The 20,833-nt window shown below is 44.4% G+C and overlaps 1 protein-coding gene across 2 annotated transcripts in view; it reads right to left on the bottom strand.

Annotated features, from left to right (window-relative positions):
* Window positions 1-191: 191 nt before the first annotated feature.
* Gnf1 (germ line transcription factor 1) overlaps window positions 192-20,833 on the bottom strand; it is a 38,796-nt gene continuing 18,154 nt past the window's right edge. For both annotated transcript variants that reach the window (XM_084598402.1, XM_084598401.1), the window contains exons 13-23: window positions 18,703-18,841; window positions 18,216-18,319; window positions 16,804-16,912; window positions 15,832-15,914; window positions 14,086-14,223; window positions 13,272-13,367; window positions 13,056-13,154; window positions 12,296-12,450; window positions 9,732-9,995; window positions 4,923-5,136; window positions 192-2,684 (exon numbers count right to left, since the gene is read on the bottom strand). In XM_084598402.1, coding sequence (XP_084454528.1) covers window positions 2,484-2,684; window positions 4,923-5,136; window positions 9,732-9,995; window positions 12,296-12,450; window positions 13,056-13,154; window positions 13,272-13,367; window positions 14,086-14,223; window positions 15,832-15,914; window positions 16,804-16,912; window positions 18,216-18,319; window positions 18,703-18,841 — 1,602 coding nt within the window. In that variant the 3' untranslated portion in view covers window positions 192-2,483. The remainder of the gene's footprint in view (window positions 2,685-4,922; window positions 5,137-9,731; window positions 9,996-12,295; window positions 12,451-13,055; window positions 13,155-13,271; window positions 13,368-14,085; window positions 14,224-15,831; window positions 15,915-16,803; window positions 16,913-18,215; window positions 18,320-18,702; window positions 18,842-20,833) is intronic.

Genomic DNA, 20,833 nt, shown 5'->3' with positions numbered 1-20,833 from the left:
AGCTAAAAAAAAAAGCAGTACAAAACTTGTGTAGGCACACATAACTCCCTGTTCCTCACTGCTTTCTGCAAAGGGTAGATACAGTGGGAGGTTCCAGCATGTTGGAATTAATAAAACTATTTACATGTGATTGTTTCGCAATGCAGGCTAAAATATTATAGGGCAGCAGTAACAGAAATAATCAAAATACAGAAGTTTTCCAGTTAATTTATTTACAGTCGTCTTTTACATGGCATTTTATTCACAACAAAAGACAGTGCTACAAACACAAGTGGCATGCTTTAGAGGTAGATACAAGCAAAATTTTATACTTCCATAAATTTGCGAAGCCAGCAAACAAACAACTTTGAATAAATGACATGATTATTCCTGCAAATAAATGCAGTCACCTCTCACCTGTTCTTGCATCACTGTCTGCAAGGCATTCGAATTTTAAAATGCCTCCCCCATGCTGTTACAAGAAATGCAGCGATCATGACATTAATGAAAATAAATGCTAACTGCCTCTTTAACACAGATTTTTTTTTTTCCACATATGTCCCCAAAACACAATTGCATCTGAAGATTCTGGACAAAAATGTTGGAATAAAGGCTGCTTGTCAGCTCACCAAAATCATTTGCAATAATTCACAACAGTAACTTGGTTTGTTAACATACTTTGCATTCAACAGCAAAACAATCCAGCACAATTAATAACTCTTAGCAAGATCTCAACAGAGTGGTGACATAGCTTTCAGAAATTGGAATGCTGATCACGGGCACGATTTTCAATCAGGTAAATTTACTGAAAATATAAACCAAGCCATGAATTATGAAGTAAACATCACCATGATACGTAAAAATGTGCCCTGTATCAACAAACGCTGATTGAACAGTACAGTGCATGTACACAAGTGGTCAACTGTAGTCCAGATTTCTCTGAAATATACATGCCAAATAACTGTATTAATTTGATGTGCATACCCTTGTGACGCCCAGTGAATTTATGTACCCAGTGACAGTCACCATTTGCCAATGTAAAAGTGGCATGGTATATACAATGAACAACAATGCCACAAAAGAGGACTTGATATGTATCTATTGAGCCCCTTTGTGACAATGTGCCTTTTTCAGGGTAAAAAGAGGTAGTATTTGTTAAATGGTGTGGGAAATCTGGTACAGGTTGTGCCACAAAAACAAAAATTTGTTAAAACAATGCCTACTATTGACATGCTGCTGTAAATATTTGAACGTGCCTAGAGAGATGCGAGTTGACATGAAATTTGGTTTTGCTTTCTATCTCAATCCAACAGCATTTCAATGTGGGGTTGGATTAAGTGGCAGCTTGCCCTAGAACTCAGTGACAAACGTCCTTGCCCGGCATTCAGCACAACCACAGCTGTTCCTGTATGCCAAAGAGAAAGTTTCTCTGAAGTTTGGTATCTATGACAACAGTTTTTTAATTTAGACCATGCATGCATTTTGCTAATCTCTCTGTTTTGATGCTGTTTGTTTTCTGCACTGCAGTAAGAAGATGACATCACAGCAATAACACAAAGTTAGGCGTCCTGACTGCATTTGTTATCTACGTAGCACTTGAATCAGCCACTGCGTCTTACCTAAGGATTATTATTACCAATAATCAGGTAAGACACAGAAAAAGGAAACACTCTATATATGGCTGACACTAAGCAGATCGACTAAGGTAAGCAACGGGTAAGCAACAATACTATATGATGGATGCAAGAAACTACTTTGTGCTCTACATACATGCATGAAATCACATTAAAGCAGTCCCAGAGAAGACCAAGACCTAATATACAGAAGTCCCAGTACCCTGATGAAAAGTGCCATTGACTGTCACTGTCATCACTTATGATGAAGACAAGTGTTAAAGAATTGAAACATAGCAGATGTCTCAGCAACAAAAATAACAAGGTGGAACCGTCTGTGGCATATGCAAAGCTGATCAATGAGATAATTATGAGCATGGAAACATGTGGGGTCTGAATGTTTTGCACACATATTCATACCCCATCACTTTTTTCTTTTAAAGAAAAACAAGAAGCACAGCCTGCTACTGTCCTGCAGACACACTATCAGTAGTCCGGATTTTTAAACATCCCTTTTCAGAGCAACAGGCATCTTATGATAAAAACTACTTCTTGGGTTCCTACACTGGGCAATGACACAATTGATGCTATTAACCAAAAAATGTCTCTTCTTGGGCTACTCATGTGCGTTAAGCATAATACTCTTCTCCGGTCTGCATAGCACAATCTGTAAGCCTTTCACAACTGCTCACGTTCAGCATACACTTTTCCACTGAGTCCAAGAGCTGGAAGACAGATGATACGATCCAGGCATGCAAGCGGGCCTGGAAAGAGTCTCAGAAGCCAAAGCGGCTGCAATGATTGCTTTCAAAGCAACAGTGGCAATATCAGCCTGTAGCTAATATGTATTCCCAGCCTGCTTTCAAAGTAGCCAACAAGGTCAACAAAAGTCTAGTCATAGTCAACGAGTGATGGGTCTGGCTCCTCGTCCTCTTCCTCAGCTTCTTCTTCTGCTTCTTCGTCGGCTGGCAGAGCAGCCCCTTTCACAGCCTTGCCTGCTGCCTTCTTCCCCTTCTTTTTCACCATATCCTCAGTGGCATAAGGTGTCATGAAAGCCTCCTTGTTCAGGGCACGTGTGAGAGCCGCCTTGACCTGCGTGCACAATGAGCCAACACAAAATGAGAAAGGAAGAGAAATTAGTTCTGCAAATGGTGTGTACATGCGTGTGTGTGCATATGCGTGTGTGTATTAGGGGTGGGCGAATATAAGAAATTTCGAAAATTTGAAAAACTGACATTCGAAGTACTCCTAACATTCGGAAATTACCGAACACACAAAGTTTTTGAATTCAACGCAGCTTCACCACAATGCGTGCTACACCACAATTCGAGCTTTTGGGTAATATGGACCTTTCTGCTGATCCCTTGAAGCCCAAAATAACGAGAGTTTGCTGTATTTAGTAGCAATGCGACAGCTACACACTCCGTTTCATGCAGCCCCTTCCTACACAAAAAGATGGTACATGTACAAAATGATGTACAATATATATATATATATATATATATATATATATATATATATATATATATATATATATATATATATATACACTGGCTTTTTCAGTAATGTTTACACTCCTGTGCAATTATAGTTTAATTTTATTTGAAAATAGTAGAACCTCACTATAGTAAACTCGGATATCGTAAAAACTGATATAGTAAAGTGAAACTGAAGTCCCAGTTCGTCTTCCATAGACAACTGCACATTCCCCCCCCCCCCCCCTCCCCCCCTCCTCCTTCTTCCCCACCCCCCTTTATAGTAAACACATTTGTGGTAAAAATCGGTTATAGTAAAGTGTGCCCGGCAACGACTCCCACGATATGACATTGCCGCCCGCACGCTACCTAGAATTGTGAGGCATGGATGTTGTGTATTTGAAAACAGAAAAAGAACACAGTGTTCTTTTAGGTGGCTTTACCACCAGGCTTCGCAGCCTTCAGGAAAAGCAGGATATTCCAATGAATTATGCAGTCAATGAAACAATGACAACACAAAGCACCGAAAAACAACATTATAAGAGAAATTTAAGCTCCACCATTAAGAATACGATGCGGCAGCTGCTACCTTGCAGATTTTCATCTACCTAACTTACCTAATTAATAAACCTAATTTGTGCCTCTATAATCTCATACACAATCATCACAGATATAAAGCCCCCCTCTAACCAAGCCATACACATGCCATGGCCTAGAAGTATATATGGCATGTCCGACTTGGGATCCAGGGGTACCGAAAGGTTCCATTCCCATTTCACCCTCTCTTTTCACTGGAGCTATGGAGCTGGTAGCTCCTGCTAGCTCAACGTCCTAAGGTAACGTGACGTCACACAACCCATTGACCAATCAGTGTTTGGCCGTGTCACCTGCCAACTAGTACCATGTACTAGAGGCAAGCGAAATAGGGGGTGCACTGGACAGGCGCTCACGTGCCGCTTTGTGTGCCAGATCAGAGCGTCGGAACTTGAGCCAAATGGCACAAATGCCATTGGAGATGGGGCTCGCATCGAGATTGCAGTGGACGATGCTATGGGAAACGCTCCCATCAATCATGAGAGGTCTAATTTTGTTACTGGTACACAGGTACGATAACAACCAAATTAAAATTATGGTACAGTTGATTTCTGTGTCACCTTTAGCAACAAAGCAGGCCACACGAGAGATGCTAAAAGGCTTCGGTCGTGTAAGCTGGCTTCACCGCACGACAAACAACAGCTGCACCGAACGGCGAGTTCCCCGCATGACAAGCAGTGTAACATTGAAAAAAACGCATGCCGACCTGAGGGACACTTTTAAGTGGACTCAACGTTCAACTTGCCACGCGGTTTTACAGCGTTGGCGCTGCCAGCGGGTGCCCTGAGACACTTAGTCCGCCTGCCTCCACAAACATGAAGTTATCGTGGGAGTGCCATTAGGAGAAGAGCCCTTTACATGCGGTACAGCGTGATATATAAAATGTTCCATTAAAAGGAGTTCGATAAAGGTGAACAAGCGAATAACACTGCTATACTTTTGCATGGGACCTTAAAGAAATTATTCAGACAGTTCATTATAAGCAATAATTTTATATATTCGGGTTTGACTGCATCCTAACACAAGACTGTAAATGTTAAGTGGCAGTGATTTCATGCCGCAACACTAAGAAAGTAATGCTGGCACCTAGACACAGACACTGAGGAGGCTGCAATAGGAGCACGGGGCCGCAGATTTGTGAAGCCGCAGCATTCTTCGTCAGCAAAAAACCTCAAAACAGAACCCTAAGTTATCATCCTCTTGAAATTTTATCTTCCTATCCCCCCCCCCCTTGTTTTTCTAGCAATTCGAGTCACTTTACCTTGGAGTCAACAAGTGCCATGGGGTCTCTCATGCCTGGCCACATGGCCAGTTCGTTCAGGCTGTCCAGGTCGGCTCGCTGAAGGAAGTAGTGGTGCATACGGTGCACAACGGTTGGCACGCCATCTGCACCCTTGTCAATCAGTGGCTTCGTCAGCGAGTTCAGCAAGGGGCCCACATAGTCCATGGAGAGCTGAGTCCTGTCCGCAGACACTCTGTGCAATGGTGAAAAATGAGGCAGGCGACACATGAGTTCACAAAGTATATTGTAGGGATTCACTATTCCCTGCCCCCATTATAACGGCAGCGCGTAATTATAAGCAAGTTGCGAGCGCTGTTAGGGAGGTTGAAGGAGGAGAGGACACACTGGCCACCCCCACTGCCTCTCAGTCTCCCGCGGCGACGCTGTCGGGGGCTTCCCTCTTTCCTCCCAGCTAACGCGGAGACCTTCTCTTTACAGTCCGAGACAAGCGCGTCTCTCGCGATTTTTTCGGGCTCTTTAGTGGTTGAGCACACACGCGCGCGGTTCATGATTTCGGTCGAGGAGGCCACCACTGTCACCAAGTCGCCTGGTCACCAATGCACCTACCGCAACTGGCTGTGAGCACGAAGCCACACCAGGTGAGCAAAACACTCCTCTCGCCTCCTTGCGTGTGTTTTTCATTTTGATGGGTTATTTCACCCCCATACGCAAGCGGGACGTTCGCTCGCTACGGCGGTTGTATTTCTGTGCTGTTGATTTGCTGTGTATAATTGCTCAGGCAAATTACAGCTCGCTTCGAGTGCGCAACTCGTATTTGTCCCCTCTGGCCCAAACACGCCCCAGTGGTGACTTCTCGCACCGTGGGTTGGGAGTGACAGCTCTGTCTGCTAGAGCTGGCACGTCGTGACTAGAAGGCGACTGTACTGTCTAGCCCCCTTCGGCGCATTATCATCGAGAATTACCCCCATAACATATATCACTGCAGCAACAGAGCTTATATGTTCATAAAATCACATCAAGGGGCTTGAATCCAATGACGTCTTAAGCGAAATCAAACTGAAGACTTGTTTAACTGCACATCCAAAACAAAGTCACTTCAACAGGTTGAGAGGTGAGTTTTTCAGTGCAATGTTGCACACACCATCTTGGTTCTTCATAAGGTGCTTTCCTGAATGTTAGCAGCTTGTTGCCAGTCAACTTAGAAATGCTGTGCTTCAGACAAGTGAGTCAATGCGGAATGCAAAGAGCTATAACTGCTTATTAAACGAAACAGAGAATGTAGAAGTCAGAGTAAGTCAGAGTTAAAAGAGCAAGCTCCCAGGGGATTTGAATATAGCCTGTAAGCCTTTGCATTGCACGTAAGTGCCTAACTTACATTAAGCATCTACCCCATAAAACCATTATTCTTTTGGGACCACCCCATAGGCTACCGGCCAGGTACAACTAATGGTTTTGCAAAGGCTTGCTTCCAATTCAAACGTTTGTGAGTTGGAACACGCAGCTTAATCTAACAGGTAGTTTGACATCTGCAGCTTCAGTTTCTGTGTAGTTAACCTTCTCCTGGTCAGGCAAAGATGTACCACACAAAATTGTTCAGAGTGCAGCGACCTCAAATGTCAGCAAAAATGGTGTCAAACTCGCGTCAAGACATGCTAAGAACTCATCAGTAGTGCGATCCTGCTGGCTCGACTAGATGATGTTTTTGATGACAGCACTAGCGAAGAGTTTGAGGACAACTTCGACGACCTCTGACTTGAGGTCCGAGGATGACTGAAGCAATGATGAGGCTGGGACTTCAACTAGTTAGTATATAGTCTCGAAGGCAGACATACTTTAAATTTCAACTTACTCTTGAGCAACTATGTGCGATCACTACGTGTTATCGCTGCTTTACTCCTATTTTCTTGGGCTTCAACAACCTTTGACAGCGATGAAATGATGCTGAAGCAGAAGTGGATCAAGTTTTTACCAAGATGGTACCGCGATGAGTGATAATGTGGGTGTGGCTCTGAGAAGCAGATTTGACAGCCCTTGATTTCTTTCTTCTTCCTTTCTTGGACCTCTCAAACTATTTGCGCAAACGTGAGTAAATATACATGGACTCGCAGCATTGCATCGCTAGAAGCTAGCGATGCAATGCTAAAAAGGACTGACAGCCGTAGGAACAGAGAAGAAGGCGCCGCCTACGTGGACGCGGCGGAGTATCGAGGGAACACCAACGCATACGTGGCGGTGGTTGTCGGGGCATCGACGGGTGCAACGAAGACCGCGGCGAGCGTCCAGACTCGAGAAGCACACCGGGCGGAGGAGGTGGCCATCGCCTTGGCCGTTTCCGACCCCGGATGCACTACAGTGTTGTGTGACTCTAGAACGGCAGTGAAGAACTACGCCAAGGGTAGGGTATGTAGTGAGGCCGCGCGCATACTGCGCAAGGCCGAAGACATCGGACGCAAAAGTCCTGTGGTGATCAAGTGGTTTCCAGCCCACATGGGCAGTGACGTGTCGGAACGCGGAAACGTGAACCACAACGAGACGGCCAACTCGGCCGCGCGAGGACTAACCAACCGCGCGGCTGCAAGCACGGCCGACTCGGTGTCTTGGTCGTGGCGCAGTGCCAAGGACAAGATGACCACCTTCAACGAAATAGTGAAATGGTACAGATTGAACAGACAGACTATGCCGCCACCTCACCCTGGGCTTACCCGGAAGGAGGCAGTGTTATACAGACAGTTACAGACGGGGTCCCTGCTCACCCCGGTGCTAGCTAAGCACATGTGTCCGAGTGTGCACGCGAGCGACATCTGTAGACTGTGCGCGAAGGAGAGAGCCACCGCGGCTCACATCCTTTGGGACTGTAGCGTAAATCCGCACGAAGCCAGCGAGAAGACGACGATCCCGCCGCAGCTAGAGGCTGCAACGAGGAGCTGCGATCAAGAGACACAACTCAAGGCCGTCCAGCAGGTCTCGGCAGCTCTAGAGGCAGCGACCGAGCGAAACCGAGGAGAGGGGGGGCAGCACCCCCAAGAAGGGGGCGGCGGCCCTCTCGAACCCGCGGAAGTAGCGAGGGACGTAACAAGACCTCAAGGAGCACAACGCACGAGACTGACGTAGTGGCCGCGTCACGGTAAAAGCTTGTCCTCCCTGCTTGGAGGGAGCCTAACCGATTCTGCAGGCATTTTAAATAAAAGTTGTTCTCTCTCTCTCTCTGGTTTACTGATATAAATGGGCATTGTGAAGGTTCCGCAACTAGAAACTGTACCGGAACGTGGGATGCCTCTACAGCGGTCTCCACCCACCACAGATCCTGCCATGAAGCCACTTTATTGCAGTTGTGCGCATAGGCAACATTTAGAATACGAATCAAACAATTTGTTACTCGATTTGCATTCTATTAAAAATATGATAAATATTTTTCAAACATTCAAAAATTACCGAATACGACAATTTTTAATTTGCTTTTCATTTGAGTGTCCGGTTAATTCAAACATTTTTTCTGATCCCTTGAAGGCCGAATTAACGAGCACGAGTGCTTACGGTATTAAGCAGGGATATGAAAGCTCCACCCAGTTTTATGCAGGTCCTTCCCGTATAAAATAATCCAGTATATGGAATCCCATATAAAATTTATACCGGACTTTCCAGTAGGGTATACACTTCTGTGCAATCTTAATTTAATTTATTTGCAAATACCAAGTGCATTTTGAAATAAAAAAAGATGAACAATACGATATTTTAATTTCAATTTTTTCCACTGATCGGGCATTCAATAATCGATTCGATATTTGAAGACATTTCCTTTCGTATTCGATTCCTATCCGAAATTTTCAATATTCACGCACCCTTACAAATTATAGCTTTGCTGGCACTGCAACAAGTTCCAGACTTGGACGATGAGAGTCAGAAGTCACGAGAAAAGCTTGGGTGTGGTAAGTAGGCGATGACCGTTGATGACAAACAATGCAACAAAAAAGGAAACTCTAACAGAGCTGTGCCAAATTTGCGTAACAAAGAAAAGAGGCAATGCAGTACATTCCAACGTGACAGCATTGGAGTCCACACTGCAAAAAAAGCCGATATGCATTATAAAATTTTCTAATTAGCAGAGAGAGGTAAAATGGTTGCGTGACATCTTCCAAACTGTTGACCAATCAACACTCAGGCAGATCATGCAACCTTGTGACGGCATCAATATTTCAACCAATCAGGAAACTTTGCACCCGAGTCAGCAAGTGGTCTGGCAGGTGCAGTGATGTTACTGTCAAACTGCAATTTGGAACAAATTTAAAGCAGAAAAATTTCCAATTTAGAGCACTTTGGAGCAGAGGAATGCCAAAGTAGGAGCAGTCTGCAGCACTTGAGTTTCTAATCCGGAGCACTGTCGAGTAATAAAGCATTGGTTTAAAATTATTCTGGAGCATGGGGCTTTTAGTTTGCAAACCTACAAAGGTAGCTAGTTTCTTCACCAATCTTTCAGGCTGTATTCAAATGTCGACATCTTCATTTCCTCTTACAAAGACGCACTAAAGATCGGAATAGGTGGTATTCATTTTGAACGTGTGGCTGCACTTTTACACCCTCACTCCAGGCGGTGCGTGAAGAGGACGATGTTGGAGTCTGAACCTAACCTAACCTAACCTAACCTGCATGATATTCTGCCCTTAGCCATGCTAAGTACACTCCTGTTCTTTCTGCCACAAAGTAAACACAAATGAGGCTTGCCCAAATGACTACCTTAGTGGGCCCCGTCTCCAGCCCCTCTGTTTATGTTCAAGACCCGACTCCTCTGTCCTTGTCTGCTGCCCTCGTGCTCAATGTTGACCTCCTCACCGCATGTGCATGTGATGCTTGAGCTCGCGGAGCAGCCGATGTCGCTTGGTGGTGGAGGAGTTCTTGCCAAACCAGGCGGGAAAGGCGATCATCTCGCGCATGTGGCCCCGCACCAGTTCCCCGGGAATGACGCTGGAGAAGAATGCCTGCATGGGCAGCAAGGCCCAGCTGCTGTCCTTGCGAATCTGCCGCTCGACCAGTTCGCCCCAGCTGATGCTGTCGGCAGCTGCGCTCACCAGTTCCAGGTGCTTCTGACGGTCGCCCCTGTGCAGTAAACCAACAACCAGGGAGGTGCAGGTTATACCGCATACGACATTCCCTTCTGACATACGGGAATGGCGGTCCTTCCGAAATTACCCAAGATTAATCCAGGCACCTCCAATAAGCACACCTCATAGCCTTTAATGCTGTTTCCACTGAATTTAGTTTAAAGAAAATGCAAGTGGTAATCAGACAATATGCATGTTGGTAGTACTTTACTCTTATTATTCCCTCTAATTCATGTACTAAACACTCTCCCGCGCCACTATGAATGATACGAATGCACAAGCTGTGACCACACCCTCAAGCACTAACCGGAGCCCACGTATCGCCAATGCCATGATAATTAGTCACATGGCTGGCACCACTAGCGGTGAGCAGCGACACGAAGCCTACGAACAGCCAATGTCGAAATTGAACAGGAGTTCTTGGCCGAAAATAAATCCTATCAGCCATAAACACATCTGCATAAATTCATTTTTTATGCTTCTGCATACGAATTCTCTTCGCTTTGGATGACATGAATTTCACATGATGTGAATATTTTTCGCAACCATGCAAGATTTACATCATGGAAACTGAACTGCAGTGGGCCCGAATAAAACTGACTAGACTATACAGCACCATGATGCGACAAACAAAAAAGATTAGGAAGGAAACAACATTTTGCAATTGTGCATTTCCTTATCCCTTTACGGCTTGGCGTCTACAACTGTGAGTCTAACATTATGAATTCAGGTTACCTTTCAAATCCGAGCTACACATACAGTAGCGCCAAACTGTGTTCAAAAGAAAAGATTCCTTTCTCAAGGAATAAAGAAAGAAGGACGCTGCAAAGCCCTGTGGTGTGCCATGGATGCACTTTTCAGAGCTGTTACATTTTTTTCCTTTAGCATGATGGAATGTTTGACTAAAAGACAGTTGCAAAAGAGCTTTAAATGACAAGTAAATGAATGAACTATGCATAAATTTGCTCACAGCCCATAAACAAAGGCTGTGGCTTTACTCGCGTAAATTCTTAAAGATTTCGAGTACAGTTTTACAATAACGGTCTTGCATTTCGAACAAATTCAGGTCAAATGGAAATTTTTTTAAAAATAATTTTGAAGCAAATATTTAAAATATTTTTTGTTTCTACTCATTCACTGGCACAAAAAACATTGTCAAAACCATACATTTTCCCAACACTCAAGGCCACTGCAAAAAGGAAACTGTACTGAAGCTGTGCCGCTCGCTGAAGTTGTGTCGACATTTCAAAAATGACCACTGAAAATCGGGGGCAGCCAAAATACATGCGGAGCCGACATAAATACATGTTGGCTCCTTGTGTGGGATTTATACTTCTGTCACATGGGCAAGTCCCAACTCCCTCGAACTTCTTTTCCATAAAGGACCACGTAGGGAGTTTAGCCCCAAAGGAGTTGTCGCCGTGTCACACGGCTAAGAACGAGCTCCTCAAAGACGCCATCAGGGTCCCATTAGGCGCTGTTCGTTTTGTGTATGCATATAAAATAATCAAGTTAGAAACATGTAAATTAATTTTTATCTGCTTTCTTTTCAACAGTTTGAATTGAATTTAAAATATAAATGTGCCTTCATTCATATGAAAGGAATGCGCTGTTACTTCTACTAGCATAGTGGGTTTGTCCTTTCTGCTGGCCACAATGTGCTTGCAAAATTCTTGCATGTATGCTTGGATATTAGTGCATTTCCTTTTTTCCATGCTCTACGTTGTGCTACAGTATTAAAATTAGTTAAAAACGCAAAATTAATGCTTAAGTGCTTCTTTTAAAACCTGCAGCAAAGCTCATGGGGAACCAGAGTGCTCCCTTTACCTGCTCGAAGGAGATGATTGGAACTCCTTACGCTAGGAACTTCCTTAAACTTCCTTTCCTAAAGGACTGCCGTGTGACACGGTGCGTGTCTCCATTGGGATAAGGACTACCTTGGTTGAAGGGAGTTAAAAGGAGTTCAGCCGTGCCCGTGTGACAGCAGTATTAGCTGTGGGACTTGAGCTGCTGGTTCTAACTGCCGTTGTATAGCAGCCGCTTTCAAGCAGTGACTCTAGTATGGGCACCCATAGACGTATGCGCCGAGTCCCAGCATGCCCAACACCACCCCGCTTCAGGCCCCGGAAATGGGCACATGTCTCCATGTGTTTCGAGCTAGCTCCTCTTCCCACTTGCACCACTGCACTTGACAAGCCAATGGCACGCAGAGGGAAGTGGCTGTGACAGCTGCAGTAAGCTCACACGGGTCCCGCGGTATTCAGGGGAGTCACAAAAGCTAACTGAAGAGCTCACTTGGCTTCCAAGGGCTGGACGTGCAGGTAGTTGTCTTGGACAAACAATGGCACCATATTGTAGTCGTGGAAGAAAAGTGCTGCCTTCTCGTTCAGTGTCATGGACTGGCCACCCTCTGTGCTCGACAGAATCTTGCGCACCACGTCAAATGGGCCCTGAGGAGAAAAAATAGTAACAGGCTTGGCTCAAGGACCCTCTAGTCCTGGTGGAAACTTCCAACCGCTCCTTTCAAAGTAAAAAAAAAGAATGTTGCTGACTCAGCTATAGCTTGACGTGGTTAATTCAGCGAGCAGCTGTCGTAGATATCCATGTATAGCTCAGCATCTTCTTTGGCTATTGTTGGGTCTTTGTGTTAGGTAAGCAATATGTCTATTGCTCCAGGTGTTTCTTTCTAGTGGCTTTGCAACTAGTATGCAGCGACGTTAATGCTCAGTATGACAGCATATCTAACGGCTGGATCTTGTCAACCACCGATGATTCTCGCCTTCTTTCCTTCCGTTTCATTTTCCTCAGTCATGCCACAATCTACGGATTACATTGGTTGTTTCCTGACATTACGTCCCTTAAACAGTTTTCGCAGTTTTCAGGATCAGAGGCGGACTTAATCGTGAAGGGAGGGGGTGTTAAGTGGCGTTAAGTATCTGCAGAAAAAACATTTGGGACAAGAGTGCGAGTTCTGCTCCCACCAGCTTCTGGGTGACTTTTGGCCACACCCGAGAAGAACAGGTGGCGATAATGATTTCAAAGAGCACCACCTCACCAGTCGGATGTCCTTGGTGCCCTTGCCAGCATCAGCCTTTACTTGCGCCGCACTCACGCTCTTTGTTCGGGAACTCCACAGCGAGAGGTTGTGAAGGGCCTTGAAAAAGAAAGGCAAGAAAGAGAGAAATAAACACACAAAGGAAAAGCTCAACCTCAAGGAATTACCAAAGGAGCAAGTACTAACAGAAAAAAGTAATAAAATAGAGAGACAAACCTGCCGCACATCCTGGTTGGAAGCCATGACAATCTCCTGTATTACAGCAGGGCTGATGGAGAGGCCCTCCTTGCACGCGATGGACATCAAAGCAGCCTGTGGAAAGATAACAATGATGTCAGAAGCTGCATGAAAGCCAAAGAAGATAAGTGTACAAAAAATAGGTTTGTTTTAGGTTGTTTCAAGGAATATTATATGTGGATCATCGATAATGTCACAGTGTTTTGCTGCATATTTTCTGTAATCAGACATCAAGTTTTTCAGTTCAGTTCAGTTCAGTTCAGTCGTTCAGTCGTGTCCGACTCTTCGTGACCCTATTGACCATGTCACGCCACGCTTTCCGGTCTCTCACTATCTTCCTAACATCACATAACTTCATCTGCAGTGCCTCGAGGATGCCATCTAACCCGCCGCCGGACACCCACCGGTAAAATTGGGTACAAGCGTCCCCCGGCCCGGCGCCCGGCTCCTTTAGGGGTGTGCGTTTGGAAGAGGCTCTGCTAACCCTGCTGTGCCCCTTCGGGGGCTTAGTTTCGAACAACCATGGCCTGCAAAGGCCGTGCCGAATAACAAAACCCCGCTCTCCAAAACTTCAAAAGTAAAGCCCACAGAAGTGGGCTTTACAGACTAACTGTTGCTCTTCTTGTGCCAATTCAGCAGAAGCAAGGAGTTCATCAGTCTCTTTAACTCAGCTTTAAATGCACCCAGCAATAAAACCAGTAAAATGGCACGTTCATGTTTTAAAGCAAGGGCCGGCATTAAAAAAATTTTTTTTAGTATCAAGGTTAGAAAATTCCTATTAGCTTTGACCCACCTGAATCTGCTTGACCTGCGGTCGCTGGAATCGCAGGTCAAAGCAGTAGTTGACCAAGGAACGCATCTTCTGATGCGAACGGTCGTTGCAAATGCAGATGATGGGGATGCGGGTAGTTTTGATCAGGGCTATTAACTCCTGCAGAAAAAGAGCACGGAAAGAACAGTGTGAAATGTTGGGGCACATGATTATTTACATTGAGAGAAAGTAAGCTTTAATGCGAGCAGAGTGAAACAAGCGCAAACAGCAGAATGAGAGCAGTCTAGTTGAAACTGATTAAGTACCTGCACGAGTCATAAATATATGCAAAAAAAAAAAAAAAGAGGATGAAGGGATGAAAAATTATGGGGGAAATTTCAGTATCGCCTTTAAAAGTATGATGCAACAGCTTTGGCTACCATGTCATATGCAAACCGCCCTTTAATTAAGCCGTATAAATGTGTCTGCGTGGCCTAGGACTAACATGAATCCAATGGCCCTGGCAGGCTGATTTTGATATCACCCTCCCATATGAAAGGACAGCCCTGAGTTGGCAGCTACCCTACGCCCCGTCAGTGCACGGCCATTCACGGCCATGTCAGCTGCCAGCTACCTACCACTTACCAGTGCCATGCTCGTGATTTTTCGCTCAAAGCGCCAATGACAGCACCTCAGCAAATGGGGCCTTTAATACTATCGCATTAAAATCAGGAGAGAGAAAAACAGGATAAGTGACACATCAGTGGTTTTCTACAGGAACGAATCAGCCCTAAATTCCGAATTTTAAGGTGTGATAATGGTGCATGCACTGACTTGTCTCACATTTGGAGGTGACAGCATCTGAATAAAAACAATATAATAAAAGAAACACTGCAGGCCTTAGGTAGCCGACTTAGCATAATAACCAGAAAAAGCTGTTCCAGCTTTGTTTAAGCCATTTAGCCACACACATTTCACACAAATGCTTCTTTCTTCATACAGCATAACATGAGACCTGTTGAAATCACACTTGCAATTCTTTGCTCCTGAGCTGTCCTCCCCTTCTTCTTTTGCCAGCATCGTAAAATATGTCAGCCTGCCGCGGTGGCCTCCAGGCAGATGTTTTCCATGGCAAGCACCCTCAATTTTCATGATCCTCCATTCATACCTACCCATTGGCTGAGTACTTCAGACAGCAACCATATTCTTGTCTTTTCCCTACAAGTGGAGAGGAAATCTGTTCTCTCTCCACCTTGCCCCATGCCAGCCGTGACAGATGGTTGATATAAATTCCAACTGCAACTCAATTCAACTGAACCAACTGATTGATATCAGCCAATTTACTTCATTATGTAATTAAGGTCCTGAGGTGTCTGTAAATTCGAAGGCAGAGTGCAGGACAATATAACTAGACCAATTCTACAACAACTTTCGCTGTAGAAAAGTGCGCATGCCCTGTCTTTCAGTGTATTGTGTATTTTATTTCTGCATAAATCTTTATGGCATTGCCAAGAGTAAATCATCCATCAAGAACACAACTCTTGCTAAGTATATACTAAGTATATACTAAGTGTATACTAAGTATATACTACGTATATACCAAGTGTGTACTAAGTATATACTACGTATATAACTATATCTTGCTAAGTATAAGTATAAGTATCTGTGTGAGTAAAAATCACTTTCAAAGTGCAGTGGCTTCTGCAATGCAACAACAAGACTCCACACACTGCAGGAGACATGCAGGTAAAACTGAGCTACTAATAACAGCCAGGGGCTCTCACTTGCCTGAATTCCACCCCGGTCTTCATTGCCTGCCATGCCGTCCACTTCGTCCATGATGAGCACGTGTTTGGACGTCATCCCACAGCCTGCAAGAAGATGTCCACTGACAACTCTGCGAGTCCCAGCTGTCCATGCCTCCTAACAAAGACCCCTGGCACTTGCCAACAAATTGCTCTGTTAACTTCGCAGAGAGTGCCACTCCCATGAAAGATCTAGTCTAAAGGTAAAAAACACACAGGTAAAAAGGCTGCCTTGCACCTTGACCCTCCAATACATAATCAAATGCGGGCAGGACTCCACCAGTGAGGTGGTGTCTACATTGGCACCTTACAGTGCCTCATGAAAGCATTTAGTAAGCTCCATGTCTATGTTAGAAGTAAGTCAAACTGTAACAGCAAATTGTTTTTTCCACCAAATGCGACAACTCAAAATAGTAAAGAAGTTATCATTATACAAAATAAAGTTATAAGTACTATTACCACTACATGATTGCCCTTACCTTTCAAGGCCAAACAGATGTTAAAGGTACAGAAATTATGTTGACAAAAGGCAAAAACGAAATTTGCTTGCAATATCCTTCTTCTCATAGCTGTGCTTTGTGAAACAGTGCCCTTAGTTAAGCTAGCTGTGCTGATATTTGAAATCAGCTGGAAAGTATTTAATTTGCACCAAGTTTTTATAAATCTGGACAGACAACAACACTAGAATGTGCTGCTAGTAACAGTTTTTAAACTTGTAATGTATATCTATCTGCCAAAGCCAGATTACTGCAGATGGATCACCAAGGTATAGCTCAAACTAGGAACACTGACTCTCCCTGATGACTAGACAGGTAAAGGCAAAATCAAGGTACACACTTCTCTTAGGAGAAATTATGCATGGTACTTCCCCTGGCTAGCTCCTGTCAGAGCTAAAAATGCCACTGGTGAATCCTTCCAGCTCTTGTTTTGCGAGCGCAGCCTACAAAAGCCATACCTGAGCCAGTAAGAGCGAGGTTCCCCAGTGTTTCAGCCACGTGTTCGACAAGATTCTTTTTGGAGCGCGTGTCCGAAGCATTCATCTCCAGGACGCTGTATCCGGCCTCCTGCATTGGTAAAGTAGTTGGCAATTATTCGGTGAGCAAGGGCTTCAATGGCCCACCAATCCACTTAGGCAGCGGTGACACGATACAGAGGGGAAGGCCAACATCAACATGTCAAGGTGCACCTCTAAAGGCAAGCCTCGGCACTAAAGTTTCGGCTACTTTAATCAGGAACAGGTCATGGTAGTCATGAAATGATGACAAGTCCGTTTTCAACACAAACTTAACACCGTAAACTTGCTTCCACTGCAAGGATTACCGTGCACGACCAAGAGGCACATCTTGCGCTCCAGTAGAAATGTAACACCATCAGTTCACAGGAAGGAAAAAGTGCGTAGAAACACCCTTCCCACAAAGATGTGACGTAACTGTTCTGGTGCAAAAACAGAAGTGTCATTTAAGATGAGTAGCACTGTGTCATCGATTTTGTGTTCTTTCATCCGCACTTCTTGCATGCTGTTTATCCATGAGACTGAATTAGCACCGCCAACTTCCCTAGATTGAATTTGTCATTCTCATAAATAACAAACATTAGCTTCTACTTACAGCATGGCCTTGTAGTAATAGCGATAACATTCACATGTTTCAAGCAAACGTACTGAACAAGCTCTGAAGATGAGATGCCCTAACAACGACATAGTCATGCACCCCCGGAAAACGGTTTGACAAAGTAATGCAGCACCTTGCAGCTCCTAAAACTGCACATTATTGGCCCAGAAGATGTTCCACATTGTTCCTACATAATACACAAAACTCAGCTTCATACAGAGCACTGTCCTATACTCAAAACAGCGCTGAAAAAAATGTGGAGCACTCTTGTTACTAAGCAACATAATGACAACAAGAGGTTCGGTTATTAAGATGTAATGTTTGCTGTAAAGCAGTGAAGCAAATGCTGGCGAAAGTGATGGTGCAAACTTACCCCTCTCTACGTACTATAATGAGATGCTACAACACCCAGAAGGCATCTATGTTTTAGAAAAAGGAACTTTTACTTACCGATGCAGTGAATCATATTCACCTTGATATGTACATGCCACTTAACTATATATTAGTATTATCCAACACCACTCAACTGCACTACCACGGTGCCAACTATTTCTTGCAGCATTCAGACCCTGGCTACATAAAATGAAGCAAGAGAAATGGCCTGAAAATCATGCATTACAAAATTGAAGTTCTTGTTCTAGGACAGTATGTTCAAACTAATTCACTTCACTAACTGAAGCAGCACAGTGGCTTGCGCAATAAGATATAATGCTGAACCACCTTGAAATAAACCAGAGCAGTGCTGAGAGAGGCTCACCCGTGCAGCCAGATTCGCAGTGGTCGTCTTGCCAATGCCGGGAGCTCCCGAGAGAAGTGCTGCCTTATAAGCTGAGCCATCGCCTCCGCCTCCTCCCCACTTGGCTGCATTATGAATTCACGGATGCAATGCTTTCAAGACAGCACCAAGGAAGCCAAATTAGGAACCCTATTCAAATTACTATTTGCTTTAAGTTGGCTTAAAGCTAAAACATGCCTAAGTCAGTAGATTAGCTACTTCTGACACTACAAAAAAGAACATCGCCATGTTACATCTGATGCCACACCTCCACCACTCTATCTGAAGCCCCATAGCTGTACCTCAGCTCAACTTCTGATACATGCTGAGCTCCTTTCTTTTGTGTGTGGCACCAGCAATGTTGAGACCCTGAGCATGAGTTTGATGATACCTGCTCTGCGTTGGCTGCAAAACGGCACATTTGGGCCTTTCATGTTTGTAACGATGGAGTAGCAAGCCTACAACTCACGCAGCGGCTTCTTTGGTCCTGCGCGGTTCTCGTGCCAGCTTCGCAACCACTTGAGCAACTTGCCGCAGTTGCTCTTGTCACCCTGCTGCCCGATGATCTGCTTGGTGGACAGTGGCTTGTACTTGTCCACCCACATCTCCTGCAGGAAAGGCAAGAACAACAAAGGGCTGCAGAAAACTCAAGAACCACCCGTGCAGTATTGGGGCAAGCTTTCTGACACTACCCCCCCCCCCCCCCCCCCAACCTACTGTTGAAAAACTTTACTTGTGGTTCGCAAGAGACTGTAAATGAATATGATTGGGGCTCTGGAACAGAGGTTCACAAATTGGAGTCCACAAACCCTCCAAGATTCTTGAAAGTGCTTGTCGTGATAGCTTTTCAATAAGGCCCCGGGTCTGACAACACAACACTATGTGTTGCTGTGCATGTTAGCTCTGGTTTGGTATACAAATAAAACCATGCCTCTTTTAACACTTCGACAGCTGCTGTGTTAAATATACAGCATTGCAGGTGTGTCGCACCACATGGCCACTGCTGTATGTACATGAATGGCAGCAATTGTGTTTGATGCCACACTGAAAGTAGGCACTTAAGGGGAGGTAGACATTTTTTGAAATTTAAAAATATATTTAGTTGTGTTGCTATATTACAGAAGAAAAAAATAACGAACTAATTTTTGCACGATTTACTATCCCAGGTTCACCTACTTTCAGTACTTCTGCATGCATTCAATGTCTGCACTAGCGATGTGCAACAAGAGCATATTTCAATCTTGACAGCTACTAATCATAGCTTACCGCTGGCATTTACACATTGTTATTGCTCTTGCTTTGTTTCCTTAGTTTTCTTAGTTTGCGTCGAAGTGTTCGTTTGTGTGTTGTCATTTCGTTATGGCAACATATGCTGTTTACTCTCCTGGTGATGACACTGATGGCTTCCTAGTTGAAATATGTACTTGTCATGTAGCGTGTGTTGATTGAAGGAGTTCCTGTTCATAACAAGAACGACATACTAAAAACCAGTTTTAAATCTGCGCCTGACATACTTGCAACATAATGGACCCGAACATCACACGGCAAGGCTCATTAGGATTCACAGTTTACTGTACATTTTTCCTCTCATTTTCATAACAAAAGTAGTCTTCCTTTGTTTTCAGTCTAAGTGCCAAAAAAAAATCTTGTAAAGGAGACATGTTTTCTGAGAAAACAAATACTACCACTGTGAAAGGATCAAACAACAGCTGATTAAATATAAACAATGCAGGATACCACACTTGCATGTATATACAGTCGAATCTCGATGTAACGAAGTCCTACTTGCAGTCAAAAATTTTGTTAAATCGCGAATTTCGGTATGTCAAGGTTCCCATGTTCTAGCTGCCGAAATATAGTACGAACAGGTTATATATAGAAGACTTCTAGTAGATGGAAACTTGTAAATTACAAATTCAGGAATTAAGCAAGAAATTCTAGCGATAACAGTGCTAACAAGGTTACTGGATGTTGTTTTGTATATCAGGAAGATAATATTTTTTTTCGTGTGAGCAAAAAGTGAGTGCATCGCCTACGCCAGCGCAGCTACTTTTTTTGCACGGCAATCTTTTGTTCAGGCCTAAAGTACATGTACTGTATTTACACTACGCGCGTAATGAACATGCCTTCCGCTTTAGCCGCTGACAAGATAAAAAGAAAGAAGCTAGCCGTTAGTGCGTTCATCCGTTGCGCAGCGCCGTTGCAGTCCAGTGTGTTTCTTGGCAGGGCACCAAGATTCTGCTCAGTAAGAACTTCACGGTTCGCATTAGCTCGAGTGGAATGGGGGTCGAACTTGGCAGAGAGAGTGGTTTTGACAGGTTTTGCTCGGTTGGTCCGGTTGCAGAGTGCCGGCAATTGGGCGGGCGCGATCCACTGCCACAAAAGCATTGGAACGTGTTTAGCAGCAAGCGCTTTTTGAAGCGAGCAATGCTATAAGTCTGCGTTATGATCGCGGCTGACCGCATGCTTTTTTTTGATGACTGGTGGGTGGAAGAATGATCTTCGTAAAAAAAAAAAAAAAGGTCTACCCCTTTCCGCTTATTGAACCCTCCTCTCAAACTGACGCCGATGTCGCGCAAATCCGAAATGCGGCGTATCTC

This window comes from Amblyomma maculatum, chromosome 3, assembly GCF_055883805.1.
Source record: "Amblyomma maculatum isolate TAMU_Amacu chromosome 3, ASM5588380v1, whole genome shotgun sequence".
NCBI classification, from domain to species: Eukaryota; Metazoa; Arthropoda; class Arachnida; order Ixodida; family Ixodidae; genus Amblyomma; species Amblyomma maculatum.
Note: the sequence above shows the minus strand (reverse complement) of the source record. Positions and strands in the feature narration are given on the sequence as shown.